The following is a 22,870-nucleotide window of genomic DNA, read 5'->3' as shown; positions in this document are numbered from 1 at the left end:
GGTACTTCTGTCTGTCTGTCCTTCTGTCACGGTTATTCATTCGCTGATTGGTCTCGGCAGCTGCCTGTCATGGCTGCCGCGACCAATCAGCGATGGCCACAGTCCGATTACTCCCTCCCCTACTCCCCTGCACTCACTGCCCGGCGCCCGCTCCATAATCCCCTCCGCTCACACAGGGTTAATGGCAGCGGTAACGGCCCACGGTGTAACGCACTCCGTTACCGCTGCTATTAACCCTGTGTGTCCCCAACGATTTACTATTGATGCTGCCAATGCGGCATCAATAGCAAAAATGTCATGTTAAAAATAATAACAAAAACAAAAAACCTACGTAGTATATTGCCCAGCCACGTAGTATATTGCCCAGCCACGTAGTATATTGCCCAGCCACGTAGTATATTGCCCAGCCACGTAGTATATTGCCCAGCCACGTAGTATATTGCCCAGCCACGTAGTATATAGCAGAGCCGCGTAGTATATTGTCCAGTCACGTAGTATATTGCCCAGCACAGAGCCACGTAGTATAGACTTAAAAAAAAAAAAAAAAAAAAAGATATACTCACCTATAGCCCCTTGAAGTCCTGCTATACTCGCCATCCGCCGCCTTTCTCGCTCCTCTCCACGCTCCCGGGACCACTCCATTGCCAGCGGCAGCTTCCGCTCCCGTCCCAGGGCTAATGTGCGACAAGGACCTGCCGTGACGTCACGGGCGGTCATGTGACCACGACGTCATCATAGGTCCTGCTCACACCAGCCCTGGGACAGGCCCGCAAGCTACCGCTTGCAATGGAGCGGTCCCGGGAGCGTGGAGAGGAGCGAGAAAGGCGGCGGAGGGTAAGTATAGCAGGACTTCAAGGGGCTATAGGTGAGTATATCTTTTTTTTTTTTTTTTTTTTTTTTTAAGTCTCTATACTACGTGGCTCTGTGCTGGACAATATACTACGCGTCTCTGCTATATACTATGTGGCTGGGCAATATACTACGTGGGCTGTGCTATATACTATGTGGCTGGGCAATACATGGCTGGGCAATATACTACATGGACATGCATATTCTAGAATACCCGATGCATTAGAATCGGGCCACCATCTAGTATATAAATAAATACCCAGGGTTCAGAGAGTTCCAGAGTAACCCCTTGATGCATGCTTCGATGATTTCTTCCTCAGAAGGGGTGCACCCTTCTCAGAGCTGCTGGTAGACCCGGGGGCTGTGAACTCTGAGTTCACAGCCACCGTGTCTTGCAGGATTTCTAGTACCAGACTCGCTATTTCTCATCATTGTTTGTTTATTTATTAGTAATTAATAAATGGAAAGAAAAAAACCTGCGTGGGGTTCCCCTGATTTTTAATAACCAGCTAGGGGAAATCTCACATCCCATGGCTGATGTTAGTAGGCCGGAAATGTCCATGGTTATTAGGCTATACCCAATCTACAAATATCAGCCTGTAGCTGCCCCAGTAGTGGCGCATCATATTTGATGCCAGTTCTGACGCTTAACCTAGCCTCTTCCTAATTTTTCCGTGGTGCGGTGGCTATCGGGGTAATTTGCTTTTGGGGATAGGAATGAAGATGTCAGTCATCCCCATTACTAAACCCGTACTAAAAATGAACACGCAAAAAACTACTTTTATTTGAATAAATTTAGACGCCAGCTGGTGAATACTCTCATCAGCTTTGCCTGCTCTCGCTGCCATCAGCAAGAGCAGGACACGCTGATGACAGGAGTAGTCAGCAGCCGGTGTCTGACCAGCTGTGACAAGTTTACCGCCAGTCACAGGTGCTGGCTCACACGCTGTCCTCTGCGTGGGAACCGCGATACCCAGCCGCTGTCACCGACAGGGACTTCAGTAAGGTTTACCACGCCCGGACGTTCAAGCCCCCTATTGACTTCAATAGGGTTCAGGTCAAGTTCTTGTACCCAAATCGAACTTGAGAAAACCCATCCACTGGTCTGCTCATCGCTACTGGTTATGCATGCTATTAAAGCTCTCTACAGCTTACAGGTAAACGGGGCTGAGCATTAACACCAGTCATAGCTGGTACTAAAAGTACAAATCTATGCTTAGTGAACAAAAAAGGGAAAGTGATGTTACACGGAGTGCCACATCCCCTTCAAACGGCTAATTGGTAGTATAGAGAGCTTAGGGCAGAGGCAGACTGCTGTATTTCTCTTGCGAGAATCGCATTGTAAACCTTGGCAGCACGGTGGCTCATTGGTTAGCACTGCAGCCTTGCAGCGCTGGGGTCCTAGGTTCAAATCCCATCAAGGACAACATGTGCAAGGAGTTTGTATGTTCTTCCCCTGTGTGCGAGGGTTTCCTCCAGGCACTCCGGTTTCCTCCCACATTCCAAAGACATTCTGATAGGGAATCTAGATTGTGAGCCCCATCGGGGACAGCAATGTTAATGTGTGCAAACTGTAAAGTGCTGCAGAATATGTTAGCGCTATATTAAAAATAAAGATTATTACTGGCTGTTGGCTCTCCTGACCTGGGCTTGACCGCTGCATAGAGATGCATCATACTGTCTTGGTCAGGAGAGGTGCCATGCCAGTTCCTACAGTGCAATGTAACTGGCATGAGTTTTAAGGCAGTCTGACTCAGCCCTTATCCTGAGGCTATCTAACACCATATGTATACTTTTACAGCTAGTCCAAGCACCACCAGTGAAAATAAGTCTTCCAACCATTCAGTCCCTCATCAAGGAGAGTAGTATTCTGGCAAATCGCAGTTATACAGATGAGGAAGAGGAATCTGATGAAGAAGACAACTGTGAAACCGATATGAAAACATTTAATAGAGAAGTTGGTGACATATTTTTTTTACCTAACACTGAGAACACCTATTGTACATAGGTTGAATGCTTACTCTTATTTGTTTTCTAAGGAATTGCTGCAAGTTGTAGAAAATCTAAAACAACTTCTGACGAAAAAAATTCAAGAAAATCTTGACATGGAAGCAACAATCCGGAAAGAAGTCTGTGATGACATGATGGAAATCATGCAGCAACAAAAGACTCAGTTCAGGTAAGGTTTTATTAGGTATTTTTAAGGATTTTACTTGCTAATTTACAATCTTAAAGTGTCTTTATTTCTCTGAAGTGAGACAATGGAAGATGAGCGAGAATTGCTGGAAGAGATGTATGATGGTAGACTGGAAAACCTGAAGGAATCCCTTACAAACTATTACAAGCAGGAGTTGGAGGTGTGTCTTGGAGGCTGGATAAGTACATTTGCAGTTATATGATTTTTTTTTTTAAGTATCTATATTGCTAACTATCGTTTAAAGAGGTTGTCAGGTGAAAACAAGTGATCACCTTTCCCACTGAATACATGAGATTATTGATAGGTGAGGATCCAGCTGCTGGGACTTGCATCAAAGGACAAACCAAGGAACTTTTATTCACAGCTTTTTCCAGGCATCCAACCTGCCACTTCATTTTGTACATGGGATAAAAGTGCCCCATTGGGGATGAAAAAAAGAAATTCCCATTCTTGATCAGAATGTTTGACTCCAAGAAAATGATATCTATTTATACTCTCCTATCATGCTGGCGTCAATCCAGCTGTGTTGGCACTCGTTTCCGTGAAGTGTTGACACGTGACGGCGACACCTAATTGGCACTGGCGTCAATGTCCCCGCCTTTGGACAAATCGAACATGAAGAAGTCCAGGCTGCAGCTGATTTGACTTCCTTTTCACGCTCAATTCAACAGGAGGCTGGGACTCTGATCTGGATTCTGATCAGGTGCTCCATGGCTTGAGCTATTAATCTTTCTAGTTGACTTGCCCCGGGTGTCCCAGACTTTGGTCACTCTTGTGGAGTATCTCACTTCTACTACCGCACCTGGTGCTCTGACTATTGCCCAGATTGAGTCACACCTATCGCCTACTCTACAGCAACATGTCAGATCATGTCAGCGTTTAAGCAGCCCAAAGTGAGTTCATAATTTCTCTTTCCACAACTCCTAGACTGCACTCGCCATACCACTGTTCCTTCACTGAGACTCGGCCACCTCGGGTATATGACTATAATACCAAATCTGACTGTGATTTGGATTCTGACCATGTGCTCAAATTGGGAGAAAATGGTCAACAGTCTTGTCTGCTCTTTTGAACTAATCCCTGAATGTTAAGGAGAAAGAAAGTGGATACCTCAGCCTCTGCAGACTGTCCTTCAGGAGGGTCAGACGTGCTGCATTCATTGAGGGTGCTAGACAAGGAAGTGGTTGGCGCAACCTGAAATTTCTTTTTACATAGAAACACATGGTGGTTTTGTATCTAACATTTTCCAGCAGATGTTGTTGCCACCTAGTCTTCTGGTCTCTGGTAGAGTCGTGGTTCTTGATAACACTCTTTGATGTAGCTTCTCTAAAAGACCCCACAGACAAGTTGTATCCATGGACAAGTCTGCGCTTAAACCCAGGTCTCAGCCTTGTGTACTTTGATACATGGTTTGCCAAGGCAGTTAAATATTGCCCGTGAGCATAATCCTCTTTTGCTTTACCTCTCTTGAATCGGTTAGCTATTCCACTCAGGCATCAAGCAACATAATCCACCTGTTTTTTTTTTTTTGTTTGTTTGTTTGTTTGTTTTTTAACTTAACTGATGAAAAGCTAATTTTGCAAACAAGCAATTCCTTACAGGCCATCCAAGGCTCTGGCACCCTGATTGGACAAGCTAGACCTGCACGATCCTCAGCTAGGCAAAAGTAGCCTGAGTTTTGCTACCTTCCGCACTTCTTGTTCATCTACCAAGAGACCTTCAGCCCCTTCAGAGAAGAGGCCATCCTTTCAAGCTTGCTTCCTCTTGGCATCCACACAATCATCCTGCCAAGTCCTCATTAACTGGAAGCACCAAGTTTTCCTCCTCATGACCTGGCACTATTCACCAAGGAAACCTCTTTTGGTGGACAGCTGTCTCCTTTTGTGGAACATATCTTTCGGATACAAAATAAAATTTATTGATTTCCAGGTGATGTCTTTCAGATGTTCAGACTTTGTTATCCCTGAAGGATGCCTCTGCCTCCAATGTGACGATTGCTCCCTGAATTCGGTCTGCTATTCTGAAAACCTTTATAAGGTGAAGAACAAAATGCCCTCGCCAGGGGTTTAGGCTCACTCCACCCAGATGTGGAGCTCCTAGGCTGTTTACAATCTGCCTTCTGTTATGCAACTTTATAGGGCCGCTACTTGGACTTTGTCCATACTTTTTCTAAAATTCTAGAGGATTCACTCCTTTGCCTGTGAATATGCATGTCTGTGCAGAAAGTTGCTGCCAGTGGCAGTCGCTCGGGTGGCTACATGAGGTATTTCTTTTTCGCTTCATTGGGGGACACACCATGGGTGTAACCATGGGTGTATGCTGCTGTCACTGGGAGGCTGACACTATGCAAATAAAGAAAGGCAACTCCTCCCCGGCAGTATACACCCTCCAACAGGCACCAGGCAACTCAGTTTTTGCTTAGTGTCTGTAGGAGGCGGACCTGGATCTAACACCAGATCCGCTTTATCTTTCCTTTACAGGGTTTTGTGTGTTGACTCTAACGTTTCAGGGGCAAGAACGAGAGTGGACCCTCTGGACCGTGGTAGACCTACCTCTGGGCGAGTAAACCAGATGTTAACCAACCCCTATACAGGGGCTGTTAGGAGCAGCCCCAGAGGTCTCCTATCCACGGTAGCAGATACCAAGAGGGGCGGCTCAGGAAAGGGAGAAAACAGAGGATGAGGCAAAAACAGAAAACCTGAACCGAGGACTACGGGACCAGAGACTGAGGACTCGGGAATGAAATGACAGGCTGGAGTAGTGGAATACCGGAGACGGAGCTGTAGGGAGAGAGGAGAGATGAGTGAAAATGGGAATGATGAACTGGAACAGAAGGAGAGCAAAGACGGAGCTGAAGGGAAATGGGGATAACCTGCACGAGACACAGAGACACAGCAGCAACGTGACCGGAGGCAAAAGCTAAAGCTAAAGACACTCAGGCACCTCCTAGCAAAGGAGGCGGCCTGAAATAGTAGGCACTCTACCTGGATTGGCTGCAGCACACCGGAGAGACACATCCGGTATCAGGAAACCAGGAAGGAATGCCTAACGCAGGATCCTGCGCAGGAGCAGTATGTCTAAGACGTGGAGGAGGAGCCCGCTGAGGACGAGCGTACCGCCCACCGGAAGCCGGGCTGCAGGAACGAGCAGCAATGGAGGAAGACGGACCAGCACGCCGGGACCTGGAGAACGAGCGGCCGAGAGGAGCAGCGGCGACAGCAGGAGAAGAAGCGGAGACAGCGCGGCGGGACCCAGACGAGGAGCGGTGAGTAGCGGCCGTAACATTTACTAATCTTTTTCCCTTTTATTTTTCAGACCTCTTCTCTGGATAACAGGGTGCAGTTTGCTCACCCTGTTTTCCCTACATTATGCGGCCGAGAGAGCACTGTGGTATCAGCCGCATCACACCCTCTCGGACCCGCTGGGCAGGACTTCGTCCCCTGTCACCCCTATGGGTGTTCAGGGTGCCCTTTTCGGTGGCCAGTCCTTGCCCGTTTCCCCTCCTCATCCCTCTGTTCGGAGTGGGCTGGGAGGAAGACGGTTGTCACCTGCAGTAACTTCCCCCCCCTTTTTAAGGGGTTGACGCCGTCTTCTTAGCCGCGGAGTGGCGTGGGAAGGAGGATCCCCTCTTCCAGGACCCTGCGAGGGCTCCTGACGTGATCCTCGGCTACAGGGATGGCTCTTCATTCAGGTACAAGATTTTCTTCCTCTCTGCCCCCGCCAGCCAGCTGCAGCATTCCCCCTTCTGCAGCACTCGCCGCCGGTAACTTTAACCCTTCGGACGCCATTTATTCAAATTTCGTGCCTGTTTGCAGCCATGCATGCTTCTCTCTGCCTCTCTCCTCGGCAGACGTTGTTCCGGTAATCCACGCCCCATCCCCCCCCCCCCACCACCACCTCCTCGGCTTTCCCAGTCCGTCTCTCTTCAGCGCTGGGCACACCTCCTCCAGAGCCCAGCACTGGCATTGGTCGTGTTCGGGTGGGCCATGCCTCCTTTCTGCAACAGCCTATAAGGCCGTCGGTTTCACTTGTGGCTGGCCACACCCCCTTTTTTCCAGCGCGCTCTATTCGCGCGCCTGTTTACAGCACTGCACTTCTCTGGTGGGATATCTCTGCCACTTCGCAGGATACACAGGTTCTTGCACTGCCGCTGCGCCTGGTGTCTGGTAGGCTTTACTGTTCTCCTCCCCCAGCCTGTACTCCCCTAAGCAGCATCGCCTGCTGGCAACCTGCTTCAGGTATCATTCACTCTGTACCTATGCCCAACCCTGCAGGGGCCCCCGGCTATATCCCCACGGTGATTCACTACGCTTGTGCCCGCTGTAAGAAAAAGTGGGCTGCAGGCCAGCTGTCTCCTTTCTGTCCATCCTGCAGTCCTTCCACCATGTCCGTTCGTCAGGAAGTCCCTAATACTCGGGATGAGTGCACTCCCCCGGAGTGGGCTGTTGCTATTTCTCAGTCAGTCTGACTTAACTAAAGTGTCTCAGTCCCTGGTTCAGGTCCTGGAACGTATTCCGCTTCTAACTACTGCCACCAGTGCCACGAACGCATCTCACGGCGATTCGCTCGCACCTGACCTGGACCCTCACAGGGGCAGACTTGGAAAAAAGAACCAAGAAGAGGACTCTGTCTAGATCCTCATCAAGTTCATTGGATCACTCTACGTCAGCCGGAATACCCCTCTCTACATGTTAGGGCATGTTAGGTTAGGCTATGGGTTGAACTAGATGGACTTAGTCTTTCTTCAACCTTAATAACTATGTTACCCGTTCCCTCTCCTCGCAGGCGGACGTCGAGTCAGATTTAGCTTCTCAGTCGGAGTCTGACTCGAATGCAGATCAGACCTCTGGGACGCAGTATGTGGTAGATAGCCTTATTTCGGCTATTATTCAAACACTTGAGCTTAAGGAGGAAGAGGCAACCTCTCAGGCCATCTCTGTTTCATTCAAACGGCTGAAACGTCCCTCTAGAATTTTTCCCAACCACAAAGAGTTTGAGAACACCACCTCTAGACACTGGGAACATCCCAGAAAGCGCTTTCCGGGAAGGAAGCGTCTGGACACTTTATACCCTTTTGATTCAGACCTTGTCAACAAATGGTCCAAATCACCTAAAGTAGATCCACCTGTGTCTAGATTATCCTCGCAGACTGTGTTGTCCATCCCTGACGCGGCGTCTCTAAAGGACCCCACAGATAGGCAAATTGGGACTTTAACCAAATCAGCATTTGAAGCTTCTGGCTTCTCTCTCTGTCCTAATTTCGCCTCTTGGGTGGCGAAAGCTGTTTCGGCCTGGGCCAAGATCCTGCGTAGAGGCATTGTAGCTTCGGCTCCTGCAGAGGAGCTAGCGGATTTAGCGGATCAGATTGCCCACGTAGGAAAATATCTCTTAAATGCCTCTCTGGATGCGGCCGCTTGCTCCGCAAGGGCTAACGGCAACATCCTTGCCATTCGCCGAATTCTTTGGCTGAAGGCGTGGAATGCAGACCCCGCTTCTAAAGAAAAATCCCTCACTAGTCTGCCCTTCCAGGGCTTAAGGATCTTTGGCACACAGCTGGACCAAATGATATCTGACGCCACTGGTGGTAAAAGTACTTCTCTGCCTCAATCTAAGCCTAGACGTCCCTTCAATAGGAAGGGACCCCAGTCCTTTCGGTCCTTCACCTCTGGTGATGCCTCTCAACAGGATCGGTCTACCACCAAAGGGGAACGTAAGAAACCTGTCTTCAGGCCTACCCCTCACTGGAGAGCTAAAAGCCGCTCCTCTAAGCCCTCTGGATCTCACGGCCATAGATTTTCTTCAAAATGACGGGTCACCCCCACCAGAACTTGTTCTGTGAGCAGAGGCCTGGTTATCGGCTGTCGACGACGAATGGGTCGGGGACATCGTCACTTCAGGCTACAAAATAGAATTTTCTTCGCCCCCAGGAACACGTTTTGTCCTCTCTCGTCCACCCAAACGGCCCTCCCATGTCCCAGGGCTTCTCCAGGCCGTTGCTTCACTCCTCGCCTCAGGGGTAATCGTCCCAGTTACTTACCACAAACGTTTTTTACTCGAATCTGTTCGTAGTTCCAAAGAAAGACTGCTCTCTCCGCCCAATTTTAGACCTCAAGCAGCTGAACCATCACCTCCGGATTCGACACTTCAAGATGGAGTCTCAGTGATCGCATCCATGGAACCGGAAGAATTTCTATGTTCTGTGGACATCCAGGATGTGTACCTACTCATTCCTGTTTGTATACAGCATCAAAGGTTCCTTCGTTTTGCGATCCAAGAGCAACATTATCAATTCACAGCTCTCCCATTCAGCCTGGCGTCCACCCCCAGGGTCTTTCCGAAGGTAATGGCAGCGGTCATGGCCATCCTTCGATCGAAGGGGATTATAAGAAGACCCTATCTCGACGACCTACTGGTCAAGGGTCCGTCTCGCCGAGACTGGCCCAGAATCTCCAGATCGCTCTGGACACGCTAGTCCGTCTAGGTTGGATAATCAACATGCAGAAGTCCTCCTTGATTCCAACCCAATGCCTAGAATTTCTGGGAATGGAATTTGACACCATTCAAGCCCAGGTCTTCCTCACAAAGGAGACGTTCATGTCCCTTCGGCAGGGCATCAGGGCTCTGAAGTGCTCGGCCCCTCTACGGCTCGGCATGAGGGTTCTAGGACAGATGGTAGCTTCCATGGAAGCAGTACCTTATGCTCAATTTCACTCTCGCCCTCTCCAGCTGGCCCTTCTGTCCACTTGGGACAGGAGCCCTCTTTCCTTAGACTGTCCAGTTTGTCTCCCTCTCAATGTGAGGCAATCTCTCACTTGGAGGACGCTGTCCACCTCCATTCTTCGAGGGAGGTCATTTCTCCCCTCCACTGGCAGGTCATCACCACCGACGCCAGTCTCCAGGGGTGAGGTGCGATCTTTCTCCATCTCACGGCCGCTGGAATGTTCAATCTCTCGGAGATCAGGGCAAACTTCCTGGCCCTTCTCCACTGGCAGTCCCTCCTCACAGGAAAACCTGTCAGCATTCAGTCAGACCACGCCAGAGCCGTGGCTTACATTAACCACCAGGGAGGGACTCGCAGCAAGCAGGTCATGAGGGAGGTGGCAAAGATTCTACGGATGCGGAGAACCACATTCCCTCCATATCGGCCATCCACATCCCCAGGGGTGGACAATTTGGAAGCAGACTTCCTCAGCCGCCAGGGGCTCGTGTCGGGCGAGTGGGCTCTTCTCCCCGCCGTTTTCGACCAAATCTGTCAAAGGTGGGGCGTTCCAGATGTCGACCTAATGGCCTCCCGAACAGACCACAAGGTTCCCCAGTACATCTCCAGGTCTCGGGATCCGATGGCTGTCGGCTGCGATGCCCTCTTGACCTTGTGGGCCCAATTTCAGATGCCTTATCTGTTTCCGCCTCTTCCCTTGATTCCGAGGATCGTAAAAAAGATAGTCAGAGGGGGTTCACGTTCTCTGAGTAGCTCCAGATTGGCCTCTGAGGGCCTGATATGCGGAGCTAGTGAACATGCTATCGGACGTTCCCTGGAGACACCCAGACCGTCCGGATCTTCTATCGCAAGGGCCCCTCTTCCACCCAAATTCTCAGTCTCTGAATTTAATGGTATGGCCGTTGAGGCCGCGGTCCTGAAGGACGCAGGCTTTTCCCACAGCTTCATACAAACCATGATAAAAGCTAGGAAACCGGCATCTTCACATACCTACCATAGAACAACAGTTTGTTCCCTATGGTCTTTTCCCTTCCTTCACTGCTTGGTTTCCTCCAAGCGAGTCTCGATTCAGACCTCTCCCTAAGTACCTTGAAGGGTCAGGTTTCCACTTTGTCCATCCTCTTTCAAAGAGACCTGGCCTCCCTTCCCCAGGTGAGGACCTTCCTTCAAGGTGTTGCCCATATAGTGCCTCCTTACCATCCTCCGGTTGAGCCTTGGGATCTCAACCTCGTACTCGGCACCCTCCAGAGTGCGCCCTTTGAACCTATCCAGGACATTTCTCTTCTTTCTTGGAAAGTGGCCTTCTTGGTCACCATCACCTCAATTAGGAGAGTTTCCGAGCTGGCAGCGTTGTCCTGCTGTTCTCCCTTCCTGATTCTACACCAGGATAAAGTGGTCCTGCAGCCGATTCCTTCCTTTTCTACCAGGTAGTTTCGGCTTTTCACATCAATGAGGACATCGTCCTTCCTTCCTTGTGCCCTTCCCCAGTTCACCCTTTGGAGAAATCTCTTCACAAGCTGGAATTGGTCAGGGCTATCCGAATCTATTTTTCCAGAACTGCTTCTTTTCGCCGGTCTGATCCTCTGTCTGTCATCTTGGAAGGTCGTCGGAAGGGGCTCCCCGCCTCCAAATCCACAATTGCTCGTTGGATCCATTCCACGGTTCTGGAGGCATATCTTGTCCTTGACAAACAGCCTCCTCCGGGGAGCTTCCTGGGCAGTTTGCTACCAAGCTTCGGCCTCGCAGGTTGGCAAGGCCGCTACGTGGTCGTCCATTCACACCTTCGTAAAGTTCTACAAGGTGCTCACTCAGGCTACTGTGGACGCAGGCCTGGGTAGGAAGATTCTTCAGGCGGCGGTTTCTCACCGGCCAACCTGAGTCTCCTTCTCTCTGCATATTATCCCCTCCCTTGGGACTGCTTTTGGCCATCCCATGGTTACCTGTGTCCCCCAATGAAGCGAAAGAGGGATTTTTGGTTCTTACCGTAAAATCTTTCTTGGAGCCTTCATTGGGGGACACAGCACCCTCCCTTTATGTTGTACTGTGCTGGCCAACGTGCCGTTGTTTTGGGTTGGTACATAGGTTGAGTTTGTTTATACTTGCTCCTACTACTGCTTTTGCACCAACTGATTTGCCTGATGCCTGTCGGAGGGTGTATACTGCCGGGGAGGAGTTGCCTTTCTTTATTTGCATAGTGTCAGCCTCCTACTGACAGCAGCATACACCCATGGTTACCTGTGTCCCCCAATGAAGGCTCCAAGAAAGAGATTTTACAGTAAGAACCAAAAATCCCTCTTTTTTCCTCCATTCATATATTTTCCACCCTGGGAATTGCTTTTGTACATTCCATGTTTTTTTCTTAATACACAATGAAGTGCTTGGGAAAGAGGATTTTTGCGACTTATCATAAAATTGTTTTCTCGTAGCCTTCATTAGGGGACACAGCACCCATCCTGGTTTTGTTGCCACGTTTGGGCGTGTGTTGTGTGGTTTTTCCTTTGTAATTTTTTTTTTTCTGCTTCTCCTATTTTTTTCACTGTCTTGTTTCCAGTAGGCAGGTGTAGCCTTCTGAGGAGCTAAGTTTTCATGTAGGTTGTAATAGGTGGCAACAGCATGCACCCATGGTCTCTCTCTCAATTGAAGGCTGAGAGATCTTTACGGTAAGTCCTAAATAAGTAATGAAAGCTTATGGTGTTGCCCCTTATTTCTCAGACTTCTGCAATTTGGGCTTGCATGCTTGATATCGGCATCTTGATGAAGTCCAGACTGATAGCAACCAATTCTTGACTAATCAGTGCATTGAGTTTCACACTGTTTTTAGTTTGTCCACTTGAGGATTTTTGAGGATTGACCACAAAAGCATCATTCAGGCTCTACCTATGCCCAACCCAGCAGGCGGATGCAGACCTGGGTAGGAAGATACTGCAGGCTGTGGTTTCCCACTGGCTGACCCAAGTCTTCCTTTCAATTTTTGCATTGAAATGTCAAATGACGCTCCTTCCCTTCCGAGCTCTGCCATGCGCCCAAACAGTAGTTTACCCCCACATATGGGGTATCGGCGTACTCAGGACAAATTGTATAACAACTCTTGGGGTCCATTTTCTCCTGTTACCCGTGGTAAAATAAATCAAATTGGAGCTGAAGTAAATTTTTTCTGAAAAAAAGTTAAATGTTCATTGCTCATTTTTTTTGTTTTAAACATTCCAAAAATTCCTGTGACACACCCGAAGGGTTAATAAACTTCTTGAATGCGGTTTTGAGCACCTTGGGGGTGCAGTTTTTAGAATGGTGTCACACTTTATTTTCTATCATATAGACCCTCAAAATGACTTCAAATGTGATGTGGTCCCTAAAAAAAAAAAAAAATGGTGGTGTAAAAATGAGAAATTGCTGGTCAACTTTTAACCCTTACAACTCCCTAAGAAAAAAATTTTGGTTCCAAAATTGTGCTGATGTAAAGTAGACATGTGGGAAATGTTACTTAAATATTTTGTGTGACATCTCTCTGTGATTTGAGAATCCAAAGAGAAAAGCATTACTGCAACAAGTCGCACACCTGCAATTAATGAGCAACAAAATACATAAAATACAAGCTGAATTTATTGACAGATCAAAGAAAAAACACACCATAAACAATAAAAACATAATTAAAAACATATATGGCTAATGGGAAACCTATATATGGTGAAATCACTGGGTCACAGAAGGTAAACGGGAGATAACCTTCCACAAAGATACAACCTGGTGTGGTGATGCCCCACGCGTATCGCCCGGCGGACCAGGCTTCGTCAGGGAAGATCTTCCCTGACGAAGCCTGGTTTCCCATTAGCCATTGTTTGGGCTCGCCTCTTTTTACTTCTGCTTGGGACATATTGTTGTGCCTACTATTGTTTTGTTGGCCTGGCACTGTGTGCATCCTGGCTTACTATTTTGGCACCGTCCCGCTATTTACAATTTTGCGCTGTACCCCATGAGCCATTTGGGTTAATTTTGGGTTACCTTATTACACTGTATTATGGTCCGTGTTTTTGATGGGGCTTATATGTTTTTAATTACGTTTTTATTGTTTATGGTGTGTTTTTTTTTTTTTTTTCTTTGATCTGTCAATAAAATCAGCTTGTATTTTATGTATTTTGTTGCTCATTAATTGCAGGTGTGCGACTTGTTGCAGTAATGCTTTTCTCTTTGGATTCTCAGTATAGTGTTTATTACTGTTACCGCACCCTCATAAATGTCTTTATATAATTATATGGCAGTGCGCCCAATCCCCTTTTATCTCTGTGATTTAAGAGCATAAAAATTCAAAGTTGGAAAATTGCGACATTTTCGCCACATTTCCGTTTTTGTTTTTTTCACAAATAAACGCAGGTAATATCAAATAAATGTTACCACTATCATGAGGTACAATATGTCACGATAAAACAATGTCAGAATCCTCAGGATCCATTGAAGCGTTCGAGTTATAACCTCATAAAGGGACAGTGGTCAGAATTGTAAAAATTGGCCCCGTCATTAACGTGCAAACCACCCTTGGTGCTTAAGGGCTTAAAGGGGTACAAAATATCCAGACGCTTTCTTCCTGGAAAACGTTTTCCGGGTTGCTCCCAGTGTCTAGAGGTAGTATTCTCAAACTCTTTGTGACTGGGAAAAACTCAAGAGGGTCGTTTCACCCGTTTGAATGAAACGGAGTCCTCCTGGGAGGTGGAATCTTCCTCCTTAAGTTCAAGGGTTTAAATAATAGCCGAAATAAGGCTGTCTACCATGTCCTGCGTGCCAGAGGTCTGATCTGCATCTGAATCAGACTGAATGAGAAAATACATCCGTCCCGACGTCCGCCTCAGATGAGGGGGAACGGGTGGAGAGGGGTATTCTAGATGGTGCCGCAGGTTCTGGAGAGCTGTATGAAGAGCTAGACAGATTCCTCTTTCTGGATCCTTTCTCCAATCTGACCCTGTGAGAGGGTCCTGGGATTAAGATCCTCCTTCCCACACCATCTCCAGACGGTACAGAAGACTGCGTCAAGCCCTTACGAGAAGGGGGGATGTCACCATAGGTAACCACAGTCTTCCTCTCAGCCCTCTCCTCGGAGAGGGGTGAGGAGGGGAAAAGGCGAGGACTGGCCACCTAGAAGTCACCCTGAAACACCCGTAAGGGTGACAGAGGACAAAGTCCTGCTAGCTGGTCCGAGAGTGGGCAATGCGGCAAGTACCACACTGCTCTCTTGGTTGCTTAAATGTGGGAAAAACAGGGTGAGAAGCTGAACCCTGTTACCCGAAGAAGTGAATCTGAAAGGGAAATAATTAATAAACACGCAAAAATCCTGTAAAAGAAAATAATGCAGATCTGGTGGTTAGATCCAGGTCTGCCTCCTACAGACACTAAGCAAAAACTGAGTTGCATTGTGCCTATCGGAGGGTGTATACTGCCGAGGAGGAGTTAACGTTTCCTTATTTGCATAGTGTCAGCCTCCTAGCGACAGCAGCATACACCCCATGGTAACCTGTGTCCCCCAATGAAGCAAGAAAGAAAATTGCTTTTAAATCAACGACATTACGGTCATATCATGACTTCTGTAAGGTCGGGTTCACACTGTGTTAACAGCAGCCCGTTCAACATATACGTTAGCGGGCTGCTGTTGACGCAAGTGCCGACTTGTCACATCGCTAGCCCAGATAGAGCATCTGTTAGCTCTATCTACGCTAGCAGTGATGGACCCGGAAACGCTGCAGCCCGCGTCTCGGGTCCGTCACTCAATGACGGCACATCCCTAGCGCACGCCCATTGTGTCTGACATAAGAATTAATGGCGGCCTTAACGGACTACGTTACACCGCGTTTACGCCCATAACGCAATGTGAACCCAGCCTAAGGGATCTCTTTACAAAGCTGTTATAGGGTCACTTGTACTGTTTATTTGCAAGGTATGTATTCTAATTGTACTGACTGCTACTGCTTTAGGCTTCTTTCACACTTCCGTCTTTTGCAGACCGTCACAATGCGTCATTCTGTGGAAAAACCGCATCCTGCAAAGTTGCCCGCAGGATGCATTTTTTTTCACATAGACTTGTATTACCGACTCATCGCGACGTATGAACATACGTTCCATACGTCATGCACTGGATGCGTCGGTATCTGTTGGGCCGTCGTATCGAAAAAAACGTTCAAGGGAACGTTTTTTCGTACGTCCTCTCCTGCATTTTTTAATGCGCATGCCCGGCCGGAACTCCACCCCCTCCTCCCTGGGACTTTACAATGAGCAGCGGACGCGTTGAAATGCTGCGTCCGCTGCTCACATCACTCAAAATTTCAGAAGCTTCCGTCGGTACGTCGCGCCGACGCCTGGTGACGGCCGAGTACCGACGGAAGTGTGAAAGAAGCCTTACTTGTTCCTTATTATGTAGACATTTGTGAAATATAATACATTTTGTTGCTTTCAGTGTGGTCTATCAGCTCAAAAGTAGTTATCTATAATGTCATCATTTCAATGGTTATATGTACATGCAGCTGTACATTTCCTTTTTTTTTTATTAGCTAAAGATCCAACAACATACAAATTATATATTATAATTTTTTTGTTATTTAGGAACGAGATCAACACATTCAGGAACTAGAGGCTGCTCTGGAGGAATCCGCTAATGATACAGCATCTGTTCTTGTAGACACCAGCATAAATAAAAAGGATAATGAAACTACTGTACGTAGGTCTGAGCGTATAGCCGCAAACGAGTCAGTTGCTTTGAACAGACTCAAACTGGAAATGGTGAAATTAAAAGAGGAATTGCGTTCAAAAAATGAGGGTAAGAATGGAGACACAACTTTTCTGCATTCATGGCTCCCAAAATGTTTTAATCTATGATATTGATGGATGTTTATCAGCAATGAACATCTTACTCATGTGCTAAATCTACTCTTAGAGTTGTATTGGCACATTTGCAATGAACTAGTAGCCTACCTTTATGAAGGTGACCCCATGCTTGGGCACAGGAGATGCTAAGTATACACTCCTTTGTGCTTGCCAGTGCCCACATCACGCTGACCATTCCTGTGATTGATGAATGCAGACACATGTACGTACCACCCACCTCTCGCTGTACGCGTCCTGGTGAAGCAGGACACGCTGGTTAGTGTAACAAGAACCGCTCTCGCTACACTGTTGAGTACTGGGCACAGTCGAGTTGGTTTTAATGAGACTGCTTCCTTCTCACACCCGACTTGGTACTGTTAGGCGGCCATGGCGGTAGTTGTGGCAACGAGCTGTAGTGTTCCTACACCCTGGTGCCTCACAAATGAAGAAATATGTCCCTTCTGCCTTGTGTGTAATGTGCGCAACAGGACACTCACATTAGCTTCCGGAGTCTACTCGTCTTCTGTCACTCCGGCTCTAGATCCACGGGTCTCACAAACCACTCCAGACTCCTTTTTCATTCCAAACAGTTCACCTTTAGTAATTAACAAGGTTTTCAGTACAGATGCGGCACAGTGTATAGAGAGTGACATCTCTAAGGCTTTCCCGGCAACCTCTGTTCTTCCTGGCAATCCCTGCCTAGCTTTGGGCAATCGCTGCCCTTTCCTGGGCTATCACTGCCCCGTCTGTGCCTTTAGGCCCACCAGCTGCCTGCCATTTCCCTGGTCCAGCTTAGAAATTAAAGGATAAAAGGCTCGCCATCTCAGCTTCACCTAATCCCTGCCGCAAGCTTCGTATCCTCCTCGGAATGGTCCTGTTCGAGCTGATGACTGTTAAGATAAGGTAATTCAGTACCACAATGGACATAGAGGTCAGAGCACATTCAGTGACCTGACAATAACCCAAAAACATAGAACGAGCTCTGAGACGTGGGAACTCTGCTGACCGCAATCCCTAATCCTCTCCAACCACACTAGAGGCAGCCATGGATTGCGCCTAACGCTCCCTATGCAACTCGGCACAGCCTGAGAAACTAGCTAGCCTGAAGATAGAAAATAAGCCTACCTTGCCTCAGAGAAATACCCCAAAGGAAAAGGCAGCCCCACATATAATGACTGTGAGTTAAGATGAAAAGACAAACGTAGAGATGAAATAGATTTAGCAAAGTGAGGCCCGACTTTCTGAACAGAGCGAGGATAGGAAAGGTAACTTTGCGGTCAACACAAAAACCACGCAAAGGGGGCAAAAAGACCCTCTGTACCGAACGAACGGCACGGAGGTACACCCTCTGCGTCCCAGAGCTTCCAGCAAGCAGGAAAAAACAAATGGACAAGCTGGACAGAAAAAACAGCAAACAAAATAGCAAAGCAGAACTAAGCTATGCAGAGCAGCAGGCCACAGGAACGATCCAGGAGGAAACGGGTCCAATACTAGAACATTGACTGGAGGCCAGGATCAAAGCACTAGGTGGAGTTAAATAGAGCAGCACCTAACGACTTCACCACATCACCTGAGGAAGGAAACTCAGAAGCCGCAGTACCACTTTCCTCCACCAACGGAAGCTCACAGAGAGAATCAGCCGAAGTACCACTAGTAACCACAGGAGGGAGCTCTGCCACAGAATTCACAACAGTACCCCCCCCCCCCCTTGAGGAGGGGTCACCGAACCCTCACCAGAGCCCCCAGGACGACCAGGATGAGCCATATGAAAGGCACGAACAAGATCGGAAGCATGGACATCAGAGGCAAAAACCCAGGAATTATCTTCCTGAGCATAACCCTTCCACTTAACCAGATACTGGAGTTTCCGTTTTGAAACACGAGAATCCAAAATCTTCTCCACAATATACTCCAACTCCCCCTCCACCAAAACTGGGGCAGGAGGATCAACAGATGGAACCATAGGTGCCACGTATCTCCGCAACAATGACCTATGGAATACGTTATGTATGGAAAAAGAATCTGGAAGGGTCAGACGAAAAGACACAGGATTAAGAACCTCAGAAATCCTATACGGACCAATGAAACGAGGTTTAAACTTAGGAGAGGAAACCTTCATAGGAATATGACGAGAAGATAACCAAACCAGATCCCCAACACGAAGTCGGGGACCCACACAGCGTCTGCGATTAGCGAAACGTTGAGCCTTCTCCTGGGACAAGATCAAATTGTCCACTACATGAGTCCAAATCTGCTGCAACCTGTCCACCACAGTATCCACACCAGGACAGTCCGAAGACTCAACCTGCCCTGAAGAGAAACGAGGATGGAACCCAGAGTTGCAGAAAAACGGCGAAACCAAGGTAGCCGAGCTGGCCCGATTATTAAGGGCGAACTCAGCCAAAGGCAAAAAGGACACCCAGTCATCCTGATCAGCAGAAAAAAAGCATCTCAGATATGTTTCCAAGGTCTGATTGGTTCGTTCGGTCTGGCCATTAGTCTGAGGATGGAAAGCCGAGGAAAAAGACAAGTCAATGCCCATCCTACCACAAAAGGCTCGCCAAAACCTCGAAACAAACTGGGAACCTCTGTCAGAAACGATATTCTCTGGAATGCCATGTAAACGAACCACATGCTGGAAGAACAATGGCACCAAATCAGAGGAGGAAGGTAATTTCGACAAGGGTACCAAATGGACCATCTTAGAGAAGCGATCACAGACCACCCAAATGACTGACATCTTTTGAGAGACGGGGAGTTCCGAAATAAAATCCATAGAGATATGTGTCCAAGGCCTCTTCGGGACCGGCAAGGGCAAAAGCAACCCACTGGCACGAGAACAGCAGGGCTTAGCCCGATCACAAATCCCACAGGACTGCACAAAAGAACGCACATCCTGCAACAGAGATGGCCACCAAAAGGATCTAGCCACTAACTCTCTGGTACCAAAGATTCCAGGATGACCAGGCAACACCGAACAATGAACCTCAGAGATAACTTTATTCGTCCACCTATCAGGGACAAACAGTTTCTCCGCTGGGCAACGATTAGGTTTATTAGCCTGAAATTTTTGCAGCACCCGCCGCAAATCAGGGGAGATGGCAGATACAATTACTCCCTCTTTGAGGATACCCGCCGGCTCAGATAAACCCGGAGAATCGGGCACAAAACTCCTAGACAGAGCATCCGCCTTCACATTTTTAGAGCCCGGAAGGTACGAAATCACAAAGTCAAAACGGGCAAAAAACAGCGACCAACGAGCCTGTCTAGGATTCAACCGCTTAGCAGACTCAAGATAAGTCAAGTTCTTATGATCAGTCAATACCACCACGCGATGCTTAGCTCCTTCAAGCCAATGACGCCACTCCTCGAATGCCCACTTCATGGCCAGCAACTCTCGATTGCCCACATCATAATTACGCTCAGCAGGCGAAAACTTCCTGGAAAAGAAGGCGCATGGTTTCATCACCCAGCAATCAGAACTTCTCTGCGACAAAACAGCCCCTGCTCCAATCTCAGAAGCATCAACCTCGACCTGGAACGGAAGCGAAACATCTGGTTGACACAACACAGGGGCAGAAGAAAAAAGACGCTTCAACTCTTGAAAAGCTTCCACAGCAGCAGAAGACCAATTGACCACATCAGCACCCTTCTTGGTCAAATCGGTCAATGGTTTAGCAATACTAGAAAAATTGCAGATGAAGCGACGATAAAAATTAGCAAAGCCCAGGAACTTTTGCAGACTTTTCAGAGATGTCGGCTGAGTCCAATCATGGATGGCTTGGACCTTAACAGGGTCCATCTCGATAGTAGAAGGGGAAAAGATGAGCCCCAAAAATGAAACCTTCTGAACACCAAAGAGACACTTTGATCCCTTCACAAACAAAGAATTAGCACGCAGGACCTGAAACACCATTCTGACCTGCTTCACATGAGACTCCCAATCATCCGAGAAGATCAAAATGTCATCCAAGTACACAATCAGGAATTTATCCAGGTACTCTCGGAAGATGTCATGCATAAAGGACTGAAACACTGATGGAGCATTAGCAAGTCCGAATGGCATTACTAGATACTCAAAATGGCCCTCGGGCGTATTAAATGCAGTTTTCTATTCATCGCCTCGCTTAATACGCACAAGATTATACGCACCACGAAGATCTATCTTGGTGAACCAACCAGCCCCCTTAATCCGAGCAAATAAATCAGATAACAACGGCAAGGGGTACTGAAATTTAATCGTGATCTTATTTAGAAGGCGGTAATCTATACAAGGTCTCAGTGAACCATCCTTCTTGGCTACAAAAAAGAACCCTGCTCCTAATGCCGACGATGACGGGCGAATATGCCCCTTCTCCAAGGACTCCTTCACATAACTCCGCATAGCGGCGTGCTCAGGCACAGATAAATTAAACAGTCGACCTTTTGGGAATTTACTACCAGGAATCAGATCGATAGCACAATCACAATCCCTATGCGGAGGTAGGGTATCGGACTTGGGCTCATCAAATACATCCCGGTAATCAGACAAGAACTCTGGAACCTCAGAAGGGGTGGATGACGAAATAGTCAGAAATGGGACATCACCATGTACCCCCTGACAACCCCAGCTGGACACAGACATGGATTTCCAATCTAATACTGGATTATGGACTTGTAGCCATGGCAACCCCAACACGACCACATCATGCAGATTATGCAACACCAGAAAGCGAATAACCTCCTGATGTGCAGGAGCCATGCACATGGTCAGCTGGGTCCAGTACTGAGGCTTATTCTTGGCCAAAGGCGTAGCATCAATTCCTCTCAATGGAATAGGACACTGCAAGGGCTCCAAGAAAAACCCACAACGCCTAGCATACTCCAAGTCCATCAAATTCAGGGCAGCGCCTGAATCCACAAATGCCATGACAGAATACGATGACAAAGAGCAGATCAAGGTAACGGACAGAAGAAATTTTGACTGTACCGTACCAATGGTGGCAGACCTAGCGAACCGCTTAGTGCGCTTAGGACAATCAGAGATAGCATGAGTGGAATCACCACAGTAGAAACACAGCCCATTCAGACGTCTGTGTTCTTGCCGTTCAACTCTGGTCAAAGTCCTATCGCACTGCATAGGCTCAGGTTTAAGCTCAGGTAATACCGCCAAATGGTGCACAGATTTACGCTCACGCAAGCGTCGACCGATCTGAATGGCCAAAGACATAGTCATTCAGACCAGCAGGCATAGGAAATCCCACCATGACATCCTTAAGGGCATCAGAGAGACCTTTTCTGAAAATAGCTGCAAGCGCACCTTCATTCCATTGAGTGAGTACGGACCACTTTCTAAATTTCTGACAATATACCTCTATCTCATCCTGACACAGAGCCAGCAAATTTTTCTCTGCCTGATCCACTGAATTAGGTTCATCGTACAGCAATCCGAGCGCCAGGAAAAACGCATCGATATTACTTAATGCAGGATCTCCTGACGCAAGAGAAAATGCCCAGTCCTGAGGGTCGCCACGTAAAAAAGAAATAATGATCCTAACTTGTTGAACTGGGTCACCAGAGGAGCGAGGTTTCAAAGCCAGAAATAGTTTACAATTATTTTTGAAACTCAGAAATTTAGTTCTATCTCCAAAAAACAAATCAGGAATAGGAATTCTCGGTTCTAACATAGAATTCTGAACCACAAAGTCTTGAATATTTTGTACTCTTGCCGTGAGCTGATCCACACATGAAGACAGACCTTTAATGTCCATCGCTACACCTGTGTCCTGAACCACCCAAATGTCTAGGGGAAAAAAAAGGCAAAACACAGTGCAGAGAAAAAAAAATGGTCTCAGAACTTTTTTCCCCTCTATTGAGAATCATTAGTACTTTGTGCCTCCAGTACTGTTATGATAAGGTAATTCAGTACCACAATGGACATAGAGGTCAGAGCACATTCAGTGACCTGACAATAACCCAAAAACATAGAACGAGCTCTGAGACGTGGGAACTCTGCTGACCGCAATCCCTAATCCTCTCCAACCACACTAGAGGCAGCTGTGGATTGCGCCTAACGCTCCCTATGCAACTCGGCACAGCCTGAGAAACTAGCTAGCCTGAAGATAGAAAATAAGCCTACCTTGCCTCAGAGAAATACCCCAAAGGAAAAGGCAGCCCCACATATAATGACTGTGAGTTAAGATGAAAAGACAAACATAGAGATGAAATAGATTTAGCAAAGTGAGGCCCGACTTTCTGAACAGAGCGAGGATAGGAAAGGTAAC

The 22,870-nt window shown here is 47.7% G+C and overlaps 1 protein-coding gene across 3 annotated transcripts in view; it reads left to right on the top strand.

Annotated features, from left to right (window-relative positions):
• KIF20A (kinesin family member 20A) overlaps positions 1-22,870 on the top strand; it is a 93,084-nt gene that overhangs the window by 27,351 nt on the left and 42,863 nt on the right. For all 3 annotated transcript variants that reach the window (XM_069764337.1, XM_069764339.1, XM_069764338.1), the window contains exons 13-16: positions 2,651-2,806; positions 2,889-3,028; positions 3,104-3,206; positions 16,347-16,560. In XM_069764337.1, coding sequence (XP_069620438.1) covers positions 2,651-2,806; positions 2,889-3,028; positions 3,104-3,206; positions 16,347-16,560 — 613 coding nt within the window. The remainder of the gene's footprint in view (positions 1-2,650; positions 2,807-2,888; positions 3,029-3,103; positions 3,207-16,346; positions 16,561-22,870) is intronic.

Source organism: Ranitomeya imitator, chromosome 4, assembly GCF_032444005.1.
Source record: "Ranitomeya imitator isolate aRanImi1 chromosome 4, aRanImi1.pri, whole genome shotgun sequence".
In the NCBI taxonomy this organism is placed as follows: domain Eukaryota; kingdom Metazoa; phylum Chordata; class Amphibia; order Anura; family Dendrobatidae; genus Ranitomeya; species Ranitomeya imitator.
This window is presented reverse-complemented; position numbering and strand designations above follow the sequence as displayed.